The 25,614-nt window shown below is 42.1% G+C and overlaps 1 protein-coding gene across 3 annotated transcripts in view; it reads left to right on the forward strand.

Annotated features, from left to right (window-relative positions):
* The window catches only part of strn4 (striatin 4), a 61,760-nt gene that overhangs the window by 28,887 nt on the left and 7,259 nt on the right, over positions 1-25,614 (forward strand). For 2 of the 3 annotated variants that reach the window (XM_033014547.1, XM_033014548.1), the window contains exons 9-18: positions 1,835-1,956; positions 3,104-3,279; positions 4,844-4,891; positions 5,294-5,415; positions 7,543-7,710; positions 10,252-10,392; positions 11,771-11,869; positions 12,556-12,642; positions 14,488-14,694; positions 16,968-24,080. In XM_033014547.1, the coding sequence (XP_032870438.1) occupies positions 1,835-1,956; positions 3,104-3,279; positions 4,844-4,891; positions 5,294-5,415; positions 7,543-7,710; positions 10,252-10,392; positions 11,771-11,869; positions 12,556-12,642; positions 14,488-14,657 (1,133 nt within the window). In that variant the 3' untranslated portion in view covers positions 14,658-14,694; positions 16,968-24,080. Of the gene's footprint in view, positions 1-1,834; positions 1,957-3,103; positions 3,280-4,843; positions 4,892-5,293; positions 5,416-7,542; positions 7,711-10,251; positions 10,393-11,770; positions 11,870-12,555; positions 12,643-14,487; positions 14,695-16,967; positions 24,081-25,614 lie in introns of those variants that run through there. The other variant, XR_004410353.1, reaches the window with a different exon arrangement.

Consider the following 25,614-nt stretch of genomic DNA (forward strand, 5'->3'; position numbering starts at 1 on the left):
GAGATTCTACTTGTGGCTGTTTAAATTCTGAATAAAATTCTTTAAATTATTCCCGTGTTTCTAATGGCGTGCAATTTTTAACAACCGCTTCTCACGAGTTAATAGCAAATGTCACCAAACATTTTCCTGGCTTTCAGAGTCGTGGCCACTGCCCCTGTCACTGACTTTTTGTAACCTAAACCAGTCAACAATGAAGCGACATTGATGGTAGCTAATCCAGTCTGGAAGTCTCTCTTTTAATTTGCAGGCTGCTAATTAGTATCTGAAAATTTAATAACGTGAGAACGTTCTGGGTCGATAAAAGTGTCTTGTGCATTAATTTCTATCCAAACAAGAGCACGGGATTGTTACACAACTGACATTGTATACAGTCAAAAGATTGAGAATTCAAATTCCATTACAGAGCATAAAAATAGATGAATTAGGTAGTGGGGGGAAAGCTATCGTTCAGATGAGACTGTAAACTTGATACTGGGAATGATATCCAATTACTTTTAAAGCTGAGTCAAACCTGTAGGTAACAACGGAGTGGACTGGCTATTTAAAAAAAAAAACAGGTCTGTACCTGTTGCGCGCATTACATTGTCACATGATTCCCCTCTTGACTGACTATGACCTTTGCAGAATCATGCAACCACAACTAGAGAGCAGTCCTGAACTACTATCGACCTCATTGGTGACCCTCGGACTATCTTTGATCGGACCTTACTGGCTCTACCTTGCACTAAACATTATCCCTCATGTATCTGTACACTGTAAATGGCTCGATTGTAATCGTATTGTCTTTCCGCTGACTGGTTAGCACGCAACAAAAGCTTTTCACTGTACCTCTGTACACATGACAATGAACTAAACTGAGATGTGTTAGCCAGTCTGAATAGACTGGGTGTCTTTAGAACAAATATTTCAGTTAACTCCTGTGTGATTGTGGTGCCTTCCAAATGAGGCAGTTTTAATCTGAATAAATGCTTGGATAAAATGAACATGAAGCAATCATCAAGAGATTACACTGGACAATGTTTAATGACATTAAATGTGAACATACTAATCTAAGTGAATGAATTTGATATTAAACTTGAGGCTGTTTCTGCTTGATCAGGCAGACGTCAAAAATCCCATAGCACTGTTTTCAAAGAAAAATGGGAATTATTCTTCTCTTGATACGTTAGCCATTATTTATTTTGTATTACAAAACCAAAACAGATTATTTTCTCTGTCATCTTTTGTTTGGGTGATCTTGCCTCCAAATTGGCTACCTTTCCTACAATATGGCAGTAACTATGTTTAGTTTAGAGATACAGCGTGGAAACAACCCCCCTTCAAACCATCAAATCCACGTCAATCACCCATACACTAGTTTTATCCTATACACTATTTACAGAGACAATTTACAGAAGTCAATTAACCTATAAACCTGCACATCTTTGGAATATGGGAGGAAACCGGAGCACCCGTAGATAAACCACGTGGTCACAGAGAGAACGTACAAACTCTGTACAGTCAGCACCTGTAGTCGGGATCGAACCCGGGTCTCTGGCGTTGTAAGGCAGCAACTCTACCGCTGCACCACTGTGCAACCAAGTAGTTAATTGATTGGAGTCTCCTGAAAGAAATAAACTTTATTTTATCCTGTAGCAATGGTATCTCTCACTAATTTTGTTTTACATTACTTCAAGAAGCCAAATATAAGAATTATTTTTATTTTGTGGGGATTTAAATACCCCTCAACCGCACATTAGGTTGAACTAATTGGCAAGACCAAAATAATTTTGTTCTGGACTACTGATAATAATGATTTTTTTTAAAGTTCTGCCCTGTTGTGTTCTCCCCCTAGCTGCTCCTATTGCATTCCCCCCACATGCAAGCAAACAATTTACACTTGGAGCGGATACTGTTGGAGACAGTGAGATGAGCTTGGGTGAGCTGGCAGGCCTGACTGTCACTAATGACAATGATGTAAGTACTGTTCAAAAATTCAACTTCTTCACTAGAACTACAAGAGAATCACAATACCAAGCTGAAACCTTGATCTCTGAAGCATTAGCCATATTGTGCTGACCCTAGGTGAAAATACTTTAAATTCGATTATATTTATCCTTGCCTCTCCTGAAGACACAGATTTGCTGAGATCCGCATGCATGAGCAATCTTGATTCATCAAGATTCTATTCAGCAAGTGTGATCCCAGAGTGTCAGTAGAATATCAAACCGTGGAGGACATTATCATGTGTACACAATTATGAGAAGAATAGATTGGTTAGTTCCTCTAATCATGTCAGTTATTTCCTTATCAGGTATCTGTACACTGTAAATGGCTCGATTGTAATCATGTATTGTCTTTCTACTGACTGGATAGCAGGCAACAAAAGCTTTACACTGTACCGCTGCAAATGTGACAATAAACTAAACTAAACTAGATGCACAGTCGCTTGCCCAGAATCGTGAACCAGAGAACACTGGTTTAAGGTGGGGGAGGGGGGTTGGGAAAGATTTACTAGGAACTTGAGGGGTAACTTGTTCACACAAAAGGTGGTGGGTGTACGGAATGAGCTGCCAGAGGAGGTAGTTGAGGCAGGTATTATCGCAGTGTTTAAGAAATAATTATACAGTAACATGGATAGGACAAGTTTAGGTGGACATGGGCCAAATGCGGGTAGGTGAGACTGGTGTAGATGGGACATGTTGGCCGGCGTGGGCAAGTTAGGCCGAAGGGCCTGTTTCCACACTGTAAGACTCTATATGTCATCTCACACTATGCTTGTCTGATGTCCTTGGAGCATCTTGATGTACAGTGACGAGCTATGAACTTTTTTTTCCTTCACCTCTTCTATTCTAGGGTCAGTGGGTACAATTTTAATTTCATAAAATGTAATATTAAAGATAGATATTATTTGCAACCTTTAGAACAGACTGATTTGTTAAAGTAGCTAACATTAGCTACCATACAAGAAGAAGATTCCCAATCCAAACATCACCAATCCTTTTTCTCCAGAGATGCTGCTGAGTCACTCCAGCATTTTGTGGCTTTCCTCCCTGTAAGATACTCTTCCATCAATGCTGTGAAAAGAGGTCACTTTAATGAAGTTTCTCTTACTTTGCTTCAGATGTCTGACAGTAAGGATGCCTTCAGGAAGACCTGGAATCCTAAATATACGCTGCGGAGTCATTTTGATGGGATCCGAGCACTGGCGTTTCACCCGGAAGAGCCAGTGCTTGTCACTGCATCAGAGGATCGCACACTCAAGCTGTGGAACCTGCAGAAAACAGTCCCTGCCAAAAAGTAAAACTTGTTTCTGTGTATTTAAATTTAAGAGGAAATTCTGGTTGATAAAGGGATGTTCACAATCTACATGCAGTTTCAAAATGTTAAAAGTAAAATGTGATTCAGAGGAAATCGGGTATGGCGTGCTTAAAAAAAAAAAAATCTATGTTAAGTCGGAGTTTTTACGTTTTGGGATGAATACCATTGTAATGACAAAGAGCTTCTCTCTACCACTAACCTGAGAGTGCTCATTGCTCACTGTGTCTCCTCCAGTTGCACTGTGTCCCATGTCCCAACACTAACTTGCATAAGAATCTTGAGTTTTGGATGACTTGCATTTGTTTCTATAGTGGCATAGTATAGATGGGCCAACTGAACCTTGATTAAGAAGGAACTGCAGATGCTGGAAAATTGACGGTAGACGAAAATGCTGGAGAAACTCAGCGCGTAAGACAGCATCTATGGAGTGAAGGAAATAGGCAAAGTTTCGGGCCGAAACGTTGCCTGTTTCCTTCGCTCCATAGATGCTGCCTCACCAGCTGAGTTTCTCCAGCATTTTTGTCTACCTTATTTAATAGTTTTTTTTGTACTCTGGTTGACCCACAACGGTATTATCGAGACTGGTGTAACCCATTAGAAGTGTAATGGAAATGGCACATCCTGGCCCAAAGAATTGGTTTAGTTTAGCTTGGAGCTGGTTTCTCGGTATTCACAGAAAGTTGGAAGTAACTGGAAATGACGGAAGAAAATTCTAGTTTTTGTTTAGAATAAATAAGGTATTCAATTCAATTCAATTCAACTTTAATGTCATTGCACAAATACTAAGTATGGGTACAACGAAATGCAGTTTTGCGTCAGTCCGTAGTAGTAGTGCATATAGAAAATTTAAAATAAAAAGAAGATACAGAATAATCAAAAATACAGAATAATTAAACAATGGGGACAGAGGGACCGGAGAAATCTATCGGCGGGACTCCGAGTTCAGCAATGTGATGGTATAATTGTAGAAGCTGTTCCTCATCCTACTGGTACGAGACCTGAGGCTCCTGTACCGCCTCCCTGATGGGAGGAGGGCAAACAGTCCATGGTTGGGGTGGGAGGGGTCTTTAATGATCTTCCCAGCCCGTCTCAGACACCGTTTTCGGTGGAGGGCATCCATGGCAGGGAGCGGGGCACCGATGATGTGCTGCGCGGTTTGCACCACCCGTTGTAGTGCCTTCCTGTCCGCAACAGTGCAGCTGCTGTACCATACCGTGAAGCAGGTGGTCAGGATGCTCTCGATGGTACAGCGGTAGAAGTTGGTCAGGATCTGGGGGGACAGGTGGGCTTTCTTGAGCCTCCTCAGGAAGTAAAGGCGCTGCTGTGCCTTTTTGATCAGCTTGGAGGTGTTGCGGGACCAGGACAAATCCTCCGAGATATGTACCCCGAGGAATTTGTAGCTGGAGACGCGCTCCACCTCAGTCCCGTTTATATGGATGGGGGTATGACTGCCTCCTCTGACCTTCCTGAAGTCGACAATAATGTAATGTAGAATGTCATGTGGAAAAATAAATGATTTCCATTCTGTTTATTTGCATTTCAGGAGTACTGCATTGGATGTGGAGCCAATTTACACGTTCAGGGGCCACGTGTGAGTATAATTGGAATCTGCTACTCCATCAGTCTTATTAAAAATACAAATTACATAAGTTTTTTTCCTGCCATGCTGTATTATGTTATATTACTAGAATTCTTGATTAACTCAATATTATTAGTGCAAACAGTTAATATCTACTGCTGATGAGTTAAAACTATCATAGCTTTACTCTGTGGCAGAATAGGTCCTGATATGTTCCAGTTTCTGTGCCAAACTGATCTCATCAGTGCACCAGGAAGAGTGGTTGTTGTCTACTACGACTAAATATTAGGGTGCGTTACTGTACTGAACATGATTCAGAGAGAAATTACTGCTTGTACTTCACTGCATTGCCGGTATGTTATCTGGTCATTTTGTACTGTAGATTGCTGATCTGTTTACCTCCTGCTGTTACAGAGACCCAGTGTTAGCGATAGCTGTTAGTTCTAAAGGAGACCAATGCTTCAGTGGAGGGCTTGATGGCACAATCTGCTGCTGGAACATTCCAAGTTTGAACACTGACCCGTATGATACTTACGGTAAGTACTATGCTGCGATACGATATAACTAGGAGGGAAATTGATCTGCCGACTGTCATAAAAACACAAAATACATGAAACATGAAATTAAAGTGATGAGTGGAAAGGATTTGGGATGTGCAAAGATTGGGAGGGGGGGGGGGCGTCGGTCTCGGTCCACCCCACGACAGAAGGGGGGGGGGGGGGCGTTGTACGGTTTGATAGCCACAGGGAAGAAGGATCTCCATGTGGGGTTCTGTGCTGCATCTTGGTGGAACCAGTCTGTTGCTGAAGATGCTCCTCAGATTGACCAGTATGTCATGGTGGGGGTGAGCTGTATTGTCCAGGATGCTCCACAGTTTGGTACATATCCCTCCAAACCTCTCCTATCTATGCACCTGTTTCTTAAATGTTGGGGTAGTCCCAGCCTCAACTACCTCCTCTGGCAGCTTGTTCCATACACCCCCACAACCTTTGTGTGAACAAGTTACCCCTCAGATTCCTATTAAATCTTTTCCCCTTCACCTTAAACCTCTGTTCTCGTGTCCTCGATGTACCTGCCCTGGTTGTGCATTTACCTGATCTATTCCTCTCATTCCCTCTTATCTAATTATTACCTGCTGTTTCTTTACTAATCTGTCCCAAACGTGTTGATTTTAATTCTATGTCAAAGAAGATGTGACCAATACTGTGCCTCAATGGGATGTATTTTTCCAGACATTAACAGATTTAAAAACAACAAATTAATTTTTGGTCAAATAGCCTGCATTAACGAAAGGTCCTGTCGACAGTTTATTCTGCTCACATTTGGCTCACATTTACTCATAAGAACTTCAATAAAATGGGGCCCCGCCTGAGTAACCCACCAATGAAATATAAGGTCGTACGGGTAAAACTTAATATGTGGTAAAAAATTGTGCCTGGTGCCAATTTGTGGCTCGGCTCTGCTCTCTCAGTTATAAAATATTTACAGAGTAATCTTTGCCAACACGACCCAGCCAATGAGAAGATAAAGGGTGGAGCATATGCTGCACTGGAAACAAAGGCAATGTATTCGATGGACGAGGTCTGTTTTTTGAGAGGAAATTAAAAATGCAAGTTCTCCCAAAATAGATTCATTTTACCAGAAATAATGCAGTGAAGCAAAGTAAGAATGGAATAATTGAAATCTCTTTCATTTACTGGTTTGTTGTAACGAGGCTCATGCCTTGAATTCACTATGTGGGCATTACTGACAAGGTGAGTGTTTCTTTCCCATTTAGCTCAGAGATACAGCACGGAAACATGCCCCTTAGCCCACCGAGTCTGCACCAACCAGCGATCCCCTCACACTAACACTATCCTACACCCACTAGGGACAATTTATATTTATACCAAGCCAATTAACCTACAAACCTGCACGTCTTTGAGTGTGGGAGGAAACCTGGGAGAAATCCTACGCAGGTCATGGGGAGAGCATAATACTCCGTACAGACAAGCACCCGTGGTCAGGTTCGAACCCGGGTCTTTGGCGCCATAAGACAGTAGCTCTATCGCTAAGCCACCGTGCTTCCCCCAATTCTATTTAATCTTTAGTCTACCCAAAATGTGTTGGCTCCCAGCAGAGCGAGATGTCCATCAGGGAATGTTGCCGGCTGGCCCATTCCACACTGCAGAAGTACATACTGAGGGACTCATTGAAGCTTGGTACAGCCAATGACGAGGGTGGGGATGGACCACAGTCTAGGGGCCTTCAGCTGCTGGACTTTGAGGGGCAGAGTTCGGTGTGGACCCCAATCAGACAAGGAAGGGATATTACCTCAGGCGGACCACAATAGTGGCAAGGATGTTTTGCTTAAGGATTGGTTCGAACACGGCTGCTTATGACACTAATGAATGTACAGGCGCTGAGCTTGTCGGAAAGAGTTTTTTGCTTTGTATATATTTTTAAGTCTGGTCAAAGTTTATTTTTGGAAATTTAAAAAAAAGCTATTGAGTAGCTTTTGGCTACCCATTTTATTTCTTTCAGTCCATTTGGTGATGGTGCTAATGTGGTGTAGATGCTACAATGCTAATGGCTAGGCCATTCCAGTATAAAATGGGCTACTTACTTCATCCTTGATGACGCTTGCCATTCAGCATATTGAATCTACATTTTTTTTTTTACAGATGACAGCAGTTTATCCAGAACACTAAATGGTCATACAGATGCGATTTGGGGGCTTGCGTTTACTATCCTGAAGAATCGCCTGATTTCATGTTCAGCAGATGGAACTGTCAGACTGTGGGATGCAGCTGTGAATCCAGCTTGTGTTGGTACATACAATAGAGAAAAGGGTGAGTGAAGGAAAAAATTGTAGGCAAATACATAGGTCTCTTGGAATAATTACGGCTAATCGATGCAAGGGAGAAATATACATGGACAATGCTGGCAGGGGAGAAAGGTAGGGTGTCATAAACTGAGTGACCTGTTGGATTGGAATGCAGATTATAAGGGTGGTAAAGGATGTTTGATTCCCAGATATACTTCCTTCTGACTAATCCATCTCTCCATCATTAATTGATTAAACCAGACTTTTTTTACTGTAAGATCTTAAGCAAAAAGGGGGATAATAAGTAAGTGACAGCATAGTACAGTTGGAATGTTAGTTTTTCAGTCTTTTCTCCCGGTCATTAATAAAGTTCCACCATTCGTTACTGGAAGATAATGCTTTGGATTACACCATCTTCTGATAACTCGACAAATTTGTTCTTGTTCAATTCCGAGAACCAGAATATCACCAGATTGTTGGTGAAGGCTGGAGGGCGGGGATCGTGTGGGTAGCAAAGGTACACAACACAAACATGAAAGCCTGGGAGGCACAACGCCAGTGACCCAGGTTAAATCCTGACCTCCAGTGCTGCCTGTGTTTACATATCCTCCTCGTGATGGTGTGGATTTCCTCTACATGCTCTGGTTTTAACATGATGTACAGATTGGCAAGTTCATGGTCTACTATAAATTGTCCATGGTATGAAGATGAGAAGTAGGATCTTGTGTGGAACGGGAAGTTAATGGAAATATAATGGGTTAGAATAAAATAGGTTGGGTTGGCATTAGTATAAAAATAAATGCTTGATGGTTGGCATGAACTCAGTGAGCTAAAGGGCTGTTTCTTTGATCTATTTCTCCATGACTTAGACTCTTTCCACTAATAAGATAGCATAAGCAGCCATTTCTCCCCTTCCTTAACCAGTGGGACAGAATGATTGCTTCCACACCTGAGTTCATTTGGCTAACTTAATTATAATGTGGTCTGAGTAGATTTCTTCTCACTTCATCATTTGGAGATTCTGGAACTCATGCCTGAGGCAAAACCCTGCTTGTATTGATTTAAAGAGTACTTTCTGATCCATAGCCAAAAGGGTGAAAACTGTGATTAGTCTGAAAAACATCTTCGACTTGTACAGACGCGAAATATCAAAGCCTTCTTTTCTATATACTTGTACCAATAAATGGAAGAGCCATGTGGGGATATGCAGATCTGCTCATCGTAAATGAAATATGCTGTGCAGTGATGTGTGTTATATAGTGAATATTAAAAGTTTGTACTCCTTGCAAGTGTGCAATGGTATTTTATTATCACATGTACCTCGGTACAGTGAAATCCTTTTTTGCATTTAATCCAGGAATACTCTTACTTTAATAATAAATAGGCACAATCATGCTTAGGAACAAGAGTGGTAGTCTGGCGCTGTGACCTCTTGCCAGGTGACAATTCTCAGACACCTCCTCCTACTTATCCTTGGACCCTGACTCCACAGACGAGCACCAAGCCTTAATCTCAAACACCGTTACTGATTTCATCACTTCCGACTCTCTGCCTTCTAAAGCCACCAACCATATCGTTGGTACACAAAATTGCTGGGGAAACTCAGCGGGTGCAGCAGCATCTATGGAGCGAAGGAAATAGGCGACGTTTCGGGCCGAAACCCTTCTTCAGACTGATGGGGGGTGGGGGGGGGAGAAAGAAGGAAAAGGGGAGGAGGAGGAGGAGGAGCCCGAGGGCGGGCGGATGGGAGGGTGGGAGGAGACAGCTAGAGGGTTAAGGAAGGGGAGGAGATGGCAAGGGCTAGCAAAATTGGGAGAATTCAATGTTAATGCCATCTGGACGCAAGGTCCCCAGACGGAACCATATCGTTCCCTAGCCCCAAAATCCACAAACAGCACTGTCCTGGCAGACCCATTGTTTCTGCTTGTTCATGACCCACCAAATTAATTTCCAAATACCTCGACTCCATCCTATGAACATTGACTTCTCTAACTTCAAATAGTCCTAGCTTTCGCTCTTTATACCCTCCCCCTTCCCAGTTCTCCTTACTGTCTCCGACTACATTCTATCTTTGACCCGCCCACTCCCCTGACATCAGTCTGAAGAAGGAAGGGTCTACGACCCGAAACTTCACCTATTCCTTCTCTCCAGAGATGCTGTCTGTCCCTCAGAGTTACTCCAGCATTTTGTATCTACCTTCGATTTAAACCAGCATCTGCAGTTCTTTCTCACACAGAGTGTAAGGATAGTAGATTACGCAGTATTCGCAAGAGTTGATGCTTCATTTTGTATTATTCCAGTCCATAGTTAGAAAACAAAGGTATCAAAATGTGAATATTTGCAGGGGTCTGGGGAGTGTGAGAATTGTTACTGGTAGACCTGGGAAGTGTGTGAACATTTACTGGGGGCCCTGGGGAGTGTGAATATTTATCAGTAGACTCGGAGAGTATGTGAATTTTACTGGGGATGCAAGATAGAACTGCCAGTGGACAATGAATTTAACTCTTTACTTTTTCTGTTTGAACTCGTTTGGATTCTTAATTCAGATTTAATTCCATATTTGCAGAAAATGGGATTCCTACGTCGGTTGCCTTCCTGAATGACCCTGCACATGCTGTGACCTCCTTCACCAGCGGGGATGTGGTCATCTACGATTTGGAGACAACGCAGCCAGTGATCCACCTGGACTCCACAACATCTGACAGTGGTAAGCTGATTGGAGGCGTGAAAAGGTGGCAATCCTGCACTTAAGTCCTGTCCTACATGAGGAGTTCGGCCTCTTGCCTTAAAAACATTTTTTTGGCATATTTTTGAACATTTATTTAGACATAGTACTCTGTCTGATTTGTAAGTATATTTGTAAATCAGGTGATTTGTATACCACACAAGGTGGAGTAAGGCTGCATATGGTGGAGAGGATGCTGAGCCTTTGACTACCGCTCTCAATAGGTAAAGAAAATACTATTAATTCCCATTCCTCAAAAGTACATAGGTTTTGTAAATCAACTACCAATTTAAAAATAAACCATACCAGAAGACCCAGGTTCGATCCCGACTACGGGTGCTGTCTGTATGAAGTTTGTATGTTCTCCCTGTGACCTGCATGGGTTTTCTCCGAGATCTTCAATTTCCTCCCACGCTCCAAAGACGTACAGGTTGTTAGGTTAAATGGCTTGGTAAATTAAAAACATTGCCCCTAGTGGCTGTAGGATAGTGTTAATGTGCGGGGATCGCTGGTCAGCGTGGACCCGGTGGGCCGAAGGGCCTGTTTCCGCGCTGTATCTCTAAACTAAACTAAATCCTGTACCAGGGCGGCACAGCTGGTAGAGCCGCTGCCTCACTACACCAGAGACCCAGGTTCAATCCTGACCTTGGGGACTGTCTGTCTGTGTGGAGTTAGTATGTTTTCCCTGTGATTCTGTGGGTTTTCTCTGGGTGCTCCGGTTTCCTCCCACATCCCAAAGAATGTGGGTTTGTAGGTTAATTGCCATTTGTAAATTGCAACTACTGTGTAACAAGCCGGTGAGAGAGTGGGAAAACACAACTAGTGCGAACAAGTGATCGATGGTCGGTATGGACTCGGTGGGCCAAAGGGCCTAAATCCATGCTGTATCTTTCCATTCCATCCACCCAATTCATTCCAGAAATTATACCCATTGATGCTGCTTCTTTAATACCGAGATGATAACCATTTGAAGTTGCGTAATAAATACAAAATACTGGATAAAATCAACAGACAAGACCTGAAACATTAACTGTTTCTCTCTCCACAGAAGCTGCCTTGCCTGCTGAGCATTTTCAGTATTTTCCATCTATATTTCAGATTTCCTGCATCTGCAGGTTTTGATTATATTGTTGGGATATAATGCATTCAATTTAGACAATAACTCTGGGTGCCTGGGATAAATAAGCAGACATTTTTGACCTTTGTAATCTGCTGATATAATCTGTCTGTAACTGAAACTAATCGGATTACTCCCCTTAGAGTTGGAGTGGATCCAATAAGCCGAATGCTCTTCTGGGTGTCTAAAAATAAAATAAGATAATGTCCGGATAACATGCTTTCATTCTCTCTCCTTTCTCAGCTGCTAATCAGATTAACCGGATTGTTTCCCATCCCAAACTGCCAGTCACCATCACTGCACACGATGACAGATGTATTCGCTTTTTTGATAACAAAACAGGTAAAAAAAATAAAAAGGGTTTCTAACAGAGTTACGCACAGTGCCCTCCAAAATGTTTGGGACACTGTGTGTGATTTGTGAATATATATGTATACAAATATATGCGCGCTCACACACACACACACACACACACACACACACACACACACACACACACACACCAGTTAATTGAGAGTGGCTTATCTTGGGAAAGGAAAAAAACAAATCAGAAAACGCTGTTGAGATGCAGAGTGGATTTAGGAAGAGGTTGGGTGATAAGTGACCAAGAGCATAATGGAGTCGGCTGGATAATAATAATAATAATGGATGGGATTTATATAGCGCCTTTCTAATACTCAAGGCGCTTTACGTCGCATTATTCATTCACTCCTCATTCACACTCGGTGGTGGTAAGCTACTTCTGTAGCCACAGCTGCCCTGGGGCAGACTGACGGAAGCGTGGCTGCCAATCTGCGCCTACGGCCCCTCCGACCACCACCAACCACTCACACACATTCACACACAGGCAAAGGTGGGTGAAGTGTCTTGCCCAAGGACACAACGACAGTATGCACTCCAAGCGGGATTCGAACCGGCTACCTTCCGGTTGCCAGCCGAACACTTAGCCCATTGTGCCATCTGTCGTCCCTGGCTGCGATATACTTGCCTCATTCTTGTCTGTGACATTCCTCAATTTACTTTTTTAGGGAAAATGATCCATTCAATGGTGGCTCACTTGGATGCCGTCACTTCTCTTGCAGTAGATCCCAATGGAGTTTTCCTGATGTCTGGAAGTAAGTGCCCACACACCACTTTTAATCTTAATCCATTGCCTGACGATTTGTACTTTTTATTGAGTCATGTTCTGTACAACAAGATTAAATTTATCAAACATCAAGACATCACAAAATATTTCCCAGCCTATTAAGTGGACTTCTCTTGATGGATGTTCACTTGTTAGAAAACATCTGCTGGTATTCATGCCACAGCATCACATGAATGACAATGAGATAAATGGCTATATACATTTATTTTGCATGTGTTGCTTGATATTGGGGAGGAACAAAAGTAACGATTGGTGTTGATTTTAATTGATTATTGTACTATCTTACTACACAAGTATAACCGGTCATGCAAAATAGAAAGTAAGCAGAGTGCAGAATATAGTGTTACAGCCACGGGGGAAGTGGGGATTAAAAAATGTACAAGCTCTGCAACAAGGAAGATTGTCTCGGTGAGGTAGACTTTCAACAACCTCCCACTCCTCTATTGAGAGTAGACCAGAGAAAATAACGGAACAGGGGTGCTAGTGTAATGGAGTAATTTGAACTAATTTGGTCTATTGTCAAAGATAGACACAAAGTGCTGAGGTAACTCAGCAGGTCAGACAGCATCTCTGGAGAAAAAGGATGGGCGATGTTTCGGGTCGGGACCTTTCATTTAGATCCCATTGGTCTATTATCACTTCTGATTACTATGTGGATTAGTGACTTTATGGGTCTTTGTTTCTGATCCCTTGCCAATTCCATTTAGAAAATGGAAATGATAAACCTGCCAACCGCTAGAAGGTGAATACATTAAATGTTTTATTACGTGTGAAGATACACTCTGTTTTGTAGCTGATAGATATCCATTGGTAATTTCAAAAAAGAAGGGAAATGACGAAATGCTTTTTCACACAGTTGTGAGTCTGTGGAATTCTCTGCATCAGAGGGCGATGGAGGCCGGTTCTCTGGATGCTTTCAAGAGAGTTAGATAAAGCTCTTAAAGATAGCGGAGTCAGGGGATCTGGGGAGAAGGCAGGAACGGAATACTGATTGTGGATGATCAGCCATGATCACATTGAATGGCGGTGCAGGCTCGAAGGACCGAATGGCCTACTCCTGCACCTATTGTCTATTGAAATGTGGGAAAATGGAAGAATTTTGGATTTAAAGAGCTGTGTTATTAATTTACAGCTACAATAAACACGTGGCTCGGTTGGAAAAACTTGCCACAGAGTCAAATCAAAGGGATTGTGCACAACGATTGCTTCACTCTCATCTGGATGAATTGTTAAACAGAGCCCCATTTACTCCAGACAGTACTGATTTAAGAACCGTGAGCTTCTCTCAGTGCTAACATGGATTTATTAACCTTGTCGAAGAGATGGTTTTCCCTGGCTGGAGAGTCTAGAATCTTGATTATAGTTCCAGGATATAGGATAGGCGCAGGAATTATTTCAGTCAGAATGTTACACGTTTTTGGTGCTTAAACTGACCTTGTAGATACTCAGTGGATGAGTAAATCCAAGCCAGGGATCAATAGGGTTTGGGGTATTAAGAGAATTGAGGATTCCTGAGCTAAATCAAGAAAAAAGATTTGAAGTAGATGATCAGCCATGATATTGGAAGGCTTGGGAGATTTATAGCCAACTATCCCAATTCAAAAGTGGTCATTTTTCTCAATGCTGTTTTGTGGGATCTTTCAATGGGAAAATTGACTGTAAACTTGCCTCCATAATAACAGGGACTGTATTTCATTAGCTGTGAAGCACCTTGCAACATCATGGACATTGGTGGGCACTCAGCAAATTATTTGGGGTGGATACTAATATCAATTTTGCAGGTTTAAATTCCCGAATGTACTTGATTGCACAGGCCATGACTGCTCGATACGTCTCTGGAACCTAGACAATAAGACCTGCGTTCAGGAAATTACGGCACACCGGAAGAAGTATGATGAAGCAATCCACGATGTCACCTTCCACCCAAGCAAAGCGTACATTGCTAGCGCTGGAGCAGACGCCCTCGCTAAAGTGTTTGTATGACAGACCTTAGCCTCCCTGGTCTCATTCCTCTGAGCAGGTGAGCGTTAGTGTATTATGGTGGAAAAGCACTTTGTAATGTAGACACAAAATGCTGGAGTAACTCAGCGGGACAGGCAGCATCTCTGGAGAGAAGGAATGGGTGACGTTTCGGGTCGAGACCCCTCCTAGTTGATTCACTGTGAGGGATGATTGGGGTAGCATTGGTACCCTGCATTTGTGCAATATGGTAAAATAGTAGAAGGTTTAGTTTAATTGGCGGGATAATTACTCTTGATGATTGAATTGCACAACTACCTAACGTTGAGAGGTTGCCCAATTTCCTGCGACCGTTTGCTTGCCACTCTCTTGTGGATGAGGTCAAGAGTAGGATCGGCAATGATAATCAAGCAATAACCTGCCTCTCAAGTCGACGCAGCCTGACATGCCGACCGTGCTATCTTAAGCAGGTTCAGACAGATTGCATTTGTCTTCTGGGCCATTACTTTTCACCCTTGCAAGACACAGCGTGATTAGTCATAGAGTCACACAGCATGAAAATAGGCCCTTTGGCCCAAATTGCCCTCGTTTTAATAGTCATACAGTGTAGAAGCAGGCCCTTCGATCCAACTTGCCCATGCCGACCAACTTGCCCCCATCCACACTTGTCCCACCTCCCTGCACTTGGCACATAACCCACTAAATCTATCCTATCCATGTACCTGAACAAATGTATCTTAACTGTGATGATAGTACCTGCCTCGACTACCTCCTCTGGCACATATACTCACTGCCCCTCACGTTAAAAAATTACCCCTGTGTTCTGATTAGATCTTTCCCTCTTCACCTTAACCCTATGTTCTCTGGTTCTTGATTCACCTATTCTGGGCAAAAGACTGTGCATGTACCTGATCTATTCCTCTCATGAACTTGCACACAAATTGTTTGTTTTGGTCATAGAATTGATCATTACACCAGGAGGTCAACTGGCCTATGTTCATGCTGGCCAAGAACGAACTGCTTGGGTTAATCTGACCTTTGCTGCTTTGTAGGACATTTAGTCTATATAACTGCACTGCCTCTTGGATATTCTTTGGGTGAAAGGAACCTCTCATTTTCCCTTTAATGATTTTTTTCAATTGCATTATAGAGAAAAAGATCTTTCCTAACAAGGCTCTCACAATACATTAATTGCTGAAAATGGTTAAATTCAAACTTGGCAAGTTACCAAGACTTCAACAACATAGGTCTGATTTCCCAGTAAAATCTAGCCCTGCCACAAAAGGTGAAAAAACAAAAGAAATGATGATAATATTTTGTAGCTTCAGAAAATGTTTGACTAGCCCAGTGTACACAGTTTGAATGGCCCACTTCTGCCACCTTATGGTTGAAAGTTAGGGTGGCATGGTGGCCTAGCAGTAGAGCTACTGCCTCACAGCGCCAGAGACCCCGGTTCAATCCTGACTACGGGTGCTTGTCTGTGCGGAGTTTGTACGTTCTCCCCTTGACCTGCGTGGATTTTCTCTGAGAACTTTGGTTTCCTCCCACACTCCAAAGACGTGCAGGTTTGTAGGTAAATTGGATTAGTATCAATGTAAACTTGTCCCTAGTATGTGTTGGGCAGAAGATTATTCCTGATGTTGGGGAAGTCCAGATCAAGGGGTCACAGTTTAAGGATAAGGGGGAAGTCTTTTAGGACCGAGATGAGAAAAACATTTTTCACACAGAGAGTGGTGAATCTGTGGAATTCTCTGCCACAGAAGGTAGTTGAGGCCAGTTCATTGGCTATATTTAAGAGGGAGTTAGATGTGGCCCTTGTGGCTAAAGGGATCAGGGGGTATAGAGAGAAGGCAGGTACAGGATACTGAGTTGGATGATCAGCCATGATCATACAATACAATTCAATTTATTGTCATTTGGACCCCTTGAGGTCCAAACGAAATGTCGTTTCTGCAGCCATACATTACAAACAAATAGACCCAAGACACAACATAATTTACATAAACATCCATCACATTGCTGTGATGGAAGGCCAAAAAAACTTATCTCTCCACTGCACTCTCCCCCCCGATCATATTGAATGGCGGTGCAGGCTCGAAGGGCCGAATGGCCTACTCCTGCACCTATTTTCTATGTTAATATGCGGGGATCGCTGGTCGGCGCGGTTTCAGTGGGCTGAAGTGCCTGTTCCGCGCTCTATATAAATTGCACAGTTTGAATAGCTCACTTCTGCCATCTTATGGCTGATAGTTAAACAGGTGCATGGACGTATATAATAAGTCTCTAGTTAATCTTTCCTTCCAATTTACATTTCTTTCCCTCTTCCTTTTACAGACTGGTTTCTGCTCATCTACAAGGGTTGATCCCACGTTTCTCTTCGAATGGTTGCCTTGAATTGGTGAATGAAGATGATTTGCCTCCAGCCTTTAAATTCACAGTCCTGGGTTGTGCCCTATCCACTCTTTTCTCAACTAAGCTCAGGGTTTGCGTTTAAACCTTTTCTGGGCTTATGTTCACGGAACTTTCTATAGAACATGTAAAAGTTTAAAACTTTTAGAAAGAAAAATGGTAAATTTTGTATGGGTAGCCACTAGTGGGCTGTGTGAAATTAGTAGCAAGTATAGCAGAGGTCTGGGTCAAACCATAAAAAAAGGTGCAAGACGAGGTTTTGTGCTTTGCTAAATTATTTTTTTAAACAGTTGGACTACTTTTTTAATACAGCCTGGTACCTCGATAGTTATTTTCCTTTCCCCAGACAGTTTTCCATTAAGTACCAATATATCATTGACACAGAGAATATCTTTATTTTTCTCTGCCCTCTTCACAAATTCTGGGAATTCTGTGAGGGCATACCCAGGAGAGGACCATTGTCCCCTGCCATGGGCATACAAGAATACAAAGGTAGTAGTGTACAACCTGGGTGGTTTGTGACCACCCATCCCCTCATCTGAGGATCACTTAGTCCGACGGTCTTGAATGTACTCTGTTAACACAATGGGGTAGATTTTGCTAAATAATGTTCCTGTTTGTCTGTCTCTGAGCATTTAATTGTAAAGCAAGTATTTCTGATTTACCGTGTTCCATACCATTTCAGCTCGCTCTGTTAACGAATCCTTTGAAGACTAAAAGCTCTGCACTTGTTTAGCGCTTCCCCATTACTCAGGCCATTAATATCTCGCCTTGTGGCTCTTTTTGGCATTGTCCCCATGCTTGAATGTCTTGTTTAATGCTGCCGAGAGCAATTTAGCCATGACTACTTCTGATCTTAGCACAGTTCAGCATCCTTTTGGTTTGTTGATTACTTCTCTGCCTTGGTTAAGTGTGTTTAAGTTGGCAAACTCTGCAGAGATCAGAGATTAAGCCTGTGACCAAGTTGTTCTGCATGTCCCAGCAAGGAGTAATTTAACATCTGAAGTCTTAATGATGGATTCTAGTTCTCTTAATAGGGAAAATTCCTATGATGGCTAACATCACTTAAGTTGTGGCAATAAGGAAGTATTGGTAACCAGCATGGGAATTTTGTTTGCACAGATTTGTCGTTAAATTACTAACTTAAGCACAAAGGTGTTTCTTTATGGAGCAAATAATTTCCAGCTGTTGTACTAACATGAAAATAATGAGATAAACAGATAGCTTTTATCATTTTTCATGTCCCGCAAATTATACCAGGAGTTAGTTTAGTTTAGAGATACAGCGCTTCGCCATGTCCGCGCCGACCAGCGATCCACGCACATTAACACTATCCTACACCCACCAGGGACAATTTTTACATTTACCAAGCCTATTAACCTACAAACCTGTACGTCTTTGCAGGCATCACTACCAAGGCTTGCTCAAGAGATGTGGCCATTTACCAAGAGTGGCGTAGACCTCAGCATTCCAATGAGCAAGAGAAATGGCACACAGGAGCCTGGCATTGGGGATAACCCCTCAGAAAAATAATGTAAAAAATGACACGACAGTGTATGTGCACGATTCTGGATTTAAACAAATGAAATTTGCTGTGGAGCATCTCCAAAGATCTTGCAGGCACAGTGGGAACCCTCCGTGGAATAATGGTGTTAATATAACGTCTGCCGCAGTGTGGTGAGTGTTATGCAGAAAATTTGACCGACTCTCCACCCAATGGGGCTTTCATTTCAGTGAGAAAATTGTTACACTGAAATCCTTATATAAGCGAAGTGCAAGCAAGGAAATGCCTGCCACAATGTCTTTACAGGTCATGGGCACCGCATGCTGTGCTGCTTCTTCAGATTTCAGCTTGCAATGATATTGTCCGCAAAATGTGACACAGCACTGCTTTAAAAATAGAGCTTGATTCTCCAATTACCAGCACTTCAGCAATCTGGAGCAATTTCTGACCATTCCCTTTATATTTTTGCATATCTCGATCATTATTTTTTCGGCTTAGACTAGTCACGTTGCCACTGATGTCTTTCACTCAGAATGCAGGTTTAAGCCCAGCTGTTTGAATCTAGCGTTCTTGATAGAAACACACAAAAAAAAAATTCTGGCCAGCTTGGGCCAATTCAATGTTAAGTCACTCAGAAGAGCTTCCAGAACACTTGTTCCATCTTGCTTTCTCTCTTCAGGAACCCCATATGTCCATTTCTTCAAGGGATTCACTTTCACTCTCTGCCTTTCTAGCACCCCCATGGCAAACAACGAAACATTTCCTATTTGTTCGTGACATAAGAAATGCCAACTTCACTTCCATAAGGCATGCTGTTGTGGATATAATTATGAAAATGCAAAGGACTAAGTCCAGAGACTTAAACGCAAATCTTACCACGACCGCTGAGGATTCTGGAATGTTAAAACAATTCATAAAAGTAATTGTAACCATAGAAGCTACTGGATTATAACAATCTGATTCTTCAATCTTTATTTCAGCACATCTGATTCACTAAAATTCTTCAAGGAAAGAAATTGTTTCCTGATCTGGCCCTACCTCCCTAACTGCCGTTAACATTGACAGCAAGCAAATCACATATACCGAACTAATCTCAATTTAATAAGATAGTTGACCATGATACACTTGGTTACAACTGTCGATACACATTTGCCCTTCACCTCCCCATATTCTAAGAATATTTACACATTCGGTGGGTGAGGAAGTGAGGTTGTTAATAGCTCAATATCTCGTCAGCATGACTGTGGGTCATTGAACAGAAATACCAGGACCGTGATTCCTGATCCAAGTCTGACAAACCATTTTGTGCTGGGGTTGAGAGACTAGGTGCTTCTAATTCCAATGCTCTTCCGCAGTGAAATAGCCTGCCAACACTCGCTTTGCAGGCTTACACGTGGGTGACGGCTGCTAGTGGAACTCTTACCTCAATATGAGCATGCCTTCAGAAGAGGAGGGAAAAGGGAAAGAAAATACTTTGAATTGCACTGGGTAAATAATGGCAACATTTTCTTCATGCCTTATTAATATCTTTATACATAACAAATCACGTAGTTAAATAACAAGTTCAATGCTTCAGTCAACTGTTTCAAGAAGAATATATTAATTGAGCATCATGCATTCATATAACACCAACCCATAGCTAGTAAGTTTTTAAAATCGGTGATTCCTACATGAGATATGATAACCAATGTTTAATAGCGAGTACTATTGTGAATGTAAATACACAGGGACAGTAACACCAAGAGGCATCCTCTCGTGTTTTAATTGCCAATGGCTTTCTTGGGCTTAGACGGTAATAGATTATGTGGTATCCAATTGGGATTATTATTTTATTTGTACGGTTAATACCTTGTCTTCCTCTGAATCTCTATTTGTAGCGGAACCCTATCGGCTGGGAATGTTCTCGTTTTAATCCCCAGTCAATGCAGATCGCTGCAGTTGTGGGTACAGCTGGTTTTATTACCCATCCACTTGCAGGGACCAGACGAGAATGTGTGGACCTCAAATGAATGCCGGTCCAAGTGAGATGTTTGTGTGTATTGAATGAATATAGATCGTAGGGTGAGTAGGGAACATTGGGTGAAGCTGTTCAAAGGGAGGGCAGGGTTAGTGGAAAATGTTCTAATCAAGATGATTGCAGTTCGAGTGGTTAGGGATAGAGGTTTGTGAGGATGTGAAGAATGCAGTTTAGAAGGAGAGTGGGAGTTACTTGGTCATGCATGGGCTTTGAATGCTATGCTGGCTTGATTGTGAGGTACCGCACATCGATGACTTGTGCATCTTGTAAATCAGCAACCAAGCTGCATTAAAATACTATAACTGCAATCCCGGCATTAGCCTACAAAAGTATTTAGTACATTCTGGTTTAGTGGTGAAGTGATATCGTGAGGCATGCAAATGAAGAGGTTGGACACACAAAAACTGGAGTAACTCAGCGGGTCAGGCAGCATCTCTGGAGAAAAGGAATCGGGTCGAAACCCTTCTTCAGACTGAGAGTCGGGGGGAAACGGGAACGGAAGATATGGGCGACACATTGAGCAAATGAAAGAAAGATGTGCAAAAAAGGGACGGTGGAGCCCACAGTGGTCCATTCAAGAAGAGGTTCTTGTGCTCAGTCCTTTTATCTCAGTTATCCATTTGGGCTTCTGCAATGGATCTCCACTTGGCATTAGGATTCCCTTTAGCTGATTCCAGCTGAGGAAAGCACTCGTGAACTTAGGGGAAAACATGATCAGCCTTGCTATGATGTACACCATTGGCTTTCCCTTCACAGTCAAATGTCCAGGCCCTGCTTGTCGGAAAGATACCGAGTATCTACTTGTAGTCATGGCATAGTAATCTTCAAGAACAAAGTATTTGGGCAGCAGGAACGCATTAAGAGTATTTTATTATATTGCAAGCTAAGCAAAATGAGCAAGTGTAGCCATCCAGTTATTTATATAAATGTGAACAAAACGCATCAAGATGATATTACCTTTTGTCTATTTCCGGACTAACATTTCCTTCATGAGGCATTTAACAAATATAATCGAGCCATGTAGCAACCTAGGAAGCAAAAAACTTACATAACAGATACAGTTCAAAGTTTAAATATATTTCAGATCATTTATGTTGTAATGGGTGTGCTAAGAACCGTTCTATTACATTCAGTACTGAATTCTGTACAACGGGAATGTCTATAAAGCTTTTGGGCTTCAGGGGATGTTTTGGGTGATTCCTTCACGCTGGAGAATTCTTTGCTTTTACCTCAATGAGTTGCTGCTACCTATTTAGGATTTGCCTGTCAGTTGGCAAGAACCAACTTCTCAAACCTCCAGTTCCACACGATCCAAGCAAGGTAAACTGGCAAACAACACGTGCAAACAAGCCTAAATTGCCTGGGCCTCGTGAACCTTGCTTTGGACATTCCTACTGTACAGTCACACGCCTTCAGCTTAAAACCTGAACTTTTTACAACTCAATATTGCAACTAAATTCCCCTCGACAATATACCTGAACATTGGCCGCTGTCAGTTTTCCTTCCGTTTTTGTTTTGTTTTAACTGATAGTCTGTGTATTGAGAACTGAATGTTGGAGCATTGTTGAGTGTGGACTCTTCATCCAAATGTGCATATGGAAGGAGATTTATTTTTAACACTCACGAGTCTGGCATTATCTTCCATGTGCGCAGGGTTAGGTTAATATTACAAGCAGCCAAGGTCACAACTCCAGAATCTCTGGTCACAAGTGTGTTTTGTTTGCAAGCAGGATATTCTAGATTGCCTTGGACTTTTGAAAAGAGAATGAAATGTTGAACACTTAACTCTAGGGGTTAAGGATTCGATTTATATTTTTAATCCTGATAATTTATTACCTGTATTATTACCAGATTTCTCTTGACGATGAGCTGGGTTTCATACGTTTCGTAACAGCCATCAATGAAATCTCAAATAATGGCTCAGAAAAGAAAAGGAACTAGTTGGTAAATTTCTTGATTTTTTTTTTTTTTTTTCCCCCACCAAAAAAAATTCAGTCCGCATTAGTAAAAACAGTAGTCGCCAACAATCTATCAATGCAGTTTGGGTGCCAGGTTCTCAAAAATCACACTCATCATTTTATTATAACTGAAATCTGAGCCCTGGTCACGATCCAGGGAGGTCATTGTAAATGTCCACCTTCTCGACTCCCCTTGTTTTTGAATGGACCCATTAAGTGACCGTTTTTGGGGGGGTTTTTGTCGATGATATTGGTGCCATCCTCCTTAAAGCATCTGAGTATTGTGCGAGGAACCTCATTTTATAAAGATCCGAGGTGCAAACTTTTCAGGATTGAACCCGTGTTGCTTGCCCCTTCTCAAATCTTCCTTCGTACTGCCAGGCAGCCTGCGGTAAACAAGTAATAACTGGCACAAACACCCTTTGTGGATCAGTACTACCCCGAATTACCGCCTGCCCTAATTTTTGCTTTGGGCGTAAGATGTGCCATCAACAATGGGCACTTGTCTACAGTCACCTATCTGGCTGAAGCATAAATACGAACTTCCAGTGTATATTTTTTATTGGTACTCGGTACCATGGTCCCTGTTCTGCACCTAAACATGTACTGGTTAAAAAAAAAAATGTCCTGTGATTACTTAAATGGTGGCCGGCATGAATGTGGTGGAAAGAATTTTGTTCAGTGATTGATATTGGTTGCATGCAGTCCAAAGTGCTCTTGTTGCAAATCATTCAAATTTTTTTAATGAAGTCCCATACGTTCCGTCCAAATAACAGGGGATCTAGTCCAATTCTCCACACTGCAGGTAATTGCAAGAATAGTCGATGTACTCTTTCCCTTTCTCCAAAATCAGATGGGCTTGGTTTTGGAACAATGAGAATCTATCATTATTCAGGTGAGTTTAGTTATGAAACAGCACCCACGGATTTTATTTTTTTTAAATTCCTGAATCTGCAACATTAAAGTTGGGAGCGATGTTCAGATATTTTATTGTAACGTTCTTAGTTTTGCGGTAAAACTGTTTGACAGACTGCCATTGCAACTTGGATTTGTTTGTTTTTCTCTTTCTCCCTCCACATGACTTCACGCCCTCATCCCCAACCAGAAACCTAAGATACTCAATCCCTATCTCTATCACTGCCGACCGAAAGCAAAATAATTCTGAATTATGACTGGTTTAAAAAAATTAAAAAAAACATTACATGCAGTTCAAACAAAATCAATGCAAGTCTTTGGAAATTGTGTAACTAGGGTCTTGTTTTGCACAGTGGATCGGGGTATAATTCACCACTGGCCAGCCAGTGCGATTTATTTTTTTTCCTTTCTAAACAAAAATAAATTTTTCTTCCTCTACAAGTTTATTGTAAATGATGTAAAATTTTAAATATGTGATATTTTGTACATCTCACTGTATCTCAAATAGTTGTGTATTTATCAGAGACTACTGTAACTCTTTTATGGCACTTGTTTTTTCATGTATATTTATTTTACTTTTGTCTTCTGATTAATCCGTGTTCTGTATGTGGAAAAGTCTGAAAGTAAAGTGTTTGTTTTCTACAGATTCAGTGATAGTATTTGCAAATTTCACCAACACAATCTCAACACAGAAATCTGGTTGATTAAATAATGAAGGATGTTCTTTTAGGAAGCAGATGAGGAGGAATTTCTTTAGTCAGAGGGTGGTGAATTTATTCTAAGACTGGCCCCTGGTTCTGGACTCTCCCAACATTGGGAACCTTTTTCCTGCATCTAGCTTGTCCAGTCCTTTTATAATGTTATATGTTTCTATAAGATCTCCCCTTCATCCTTCTAAACTCCAGTGAATACAAGCCTAGTCTTTTCCATCTTTCCTCGTTCTTTTATTGTCATCAAGGAGCTTGTGCACACCTGAAAATAATGGGTATCGGACGGATCTCACAGCAATAGTTGGAATCGTGACCTCTGTCAAAGGAAGACATGTTTGGTTGGACATGAATTGTCCTCGACTTAGGGTCTCACTTTAGAATTCCTCAGGGCCATGTCCTTGGTGCAAACCTGAGCTGCTTCATCAATGGATGTCATTCCAGTCAGAAACTGGATAGTTATACAATTCCACCTGCGATTCTGTAATGCCTAGGCCCTAGACAGTATGCATGAATGGGCTGGAAGGTGAGAAGTGATTTTAACCCCACATAACGGGCAGGGAATGCCTTCTTCAGCAGCGGATCCAACCTCCTTGCTAACGCACGATCAACCACTACTGGGTTTTTTTTAATTTGGTGAAACAGGCCCTTCAGCCCACCGAGTCCATGCCCACTAGCGATCCCCGCACACTAACATTTTCCTACACCAGGGACAATTTACAATCTCACCTAAGTCAATTAACCTACAAACCTGTAGGTCTTTGGAGTGTGGGAGAAAGCCCACGCAGGTCATGGGGAGAATGTACAGACGCCATCCATGATCAGGATCGAACCAGGGTCTCTAGCGAGGTGAGGCAGCAACTCTACCGCTGCGACACCGTGCTGCCCTGCCGCTTAAGCCAGCCATCCACCCATGTGGAAGGTATGACCCCAAGTATGGTAGTGTTTTCAGTTTTACCGGGTCTCCTCAATGTCTAACCTCTCCTGGATTTAAGCACTTTGAGCTTAAGGCTGTGATGAGGATCTGGAACAAAGGGCTAGGTAGAGAGTGACATGAGTAACACACCTTTTGGTACCCCATAGCCTTTCCAACACCTATGAAGAGTATGGTAGAATACTCTCCACTTGCCTTTTCATGATCCTATTAAATCTTTCCCTCTCGCCTTCAACGTGCGTCCTGTTTATGACGAGCTACAGGAGTTCAAGATTTTATATTAACCAATAATCATTGCAGTTTCCTGACACAGCCTCCAGGAGGGGCCAGAGACCTGCTTTAAAAGTCGAGCCAAGATTTTCATGACTTGCATCATAGCCTGGTACAGCAACACAAAACACCCAGGAGCAAAGAAGATTGCAAGAAGTGGTGAACACTGCCTGGTCCACCACGAGTACTGGCCGTCCCCACCATCGAAGAGATCTACAAGATTCACTGCCTCAAATGGGCAGCCAGCATCATTAAGAGACCCACACC

This window comes from Amblyraja radiata, chromosome 41 (genome assembly GCF_010909765.2).
Source record: "Amblyraja radiata isolate CabotCenter1 chromosome 41, sAmbRad1.1.pri, whole genome shotgun sequence".
NCBI classification, from domain to species: domain Eukaryota; kingdom Metazoa; phylum Chordata; class Chondrichthyes; order Rajiformes; family Rajidae; genus Amblyraja; species Amblyraja radiata.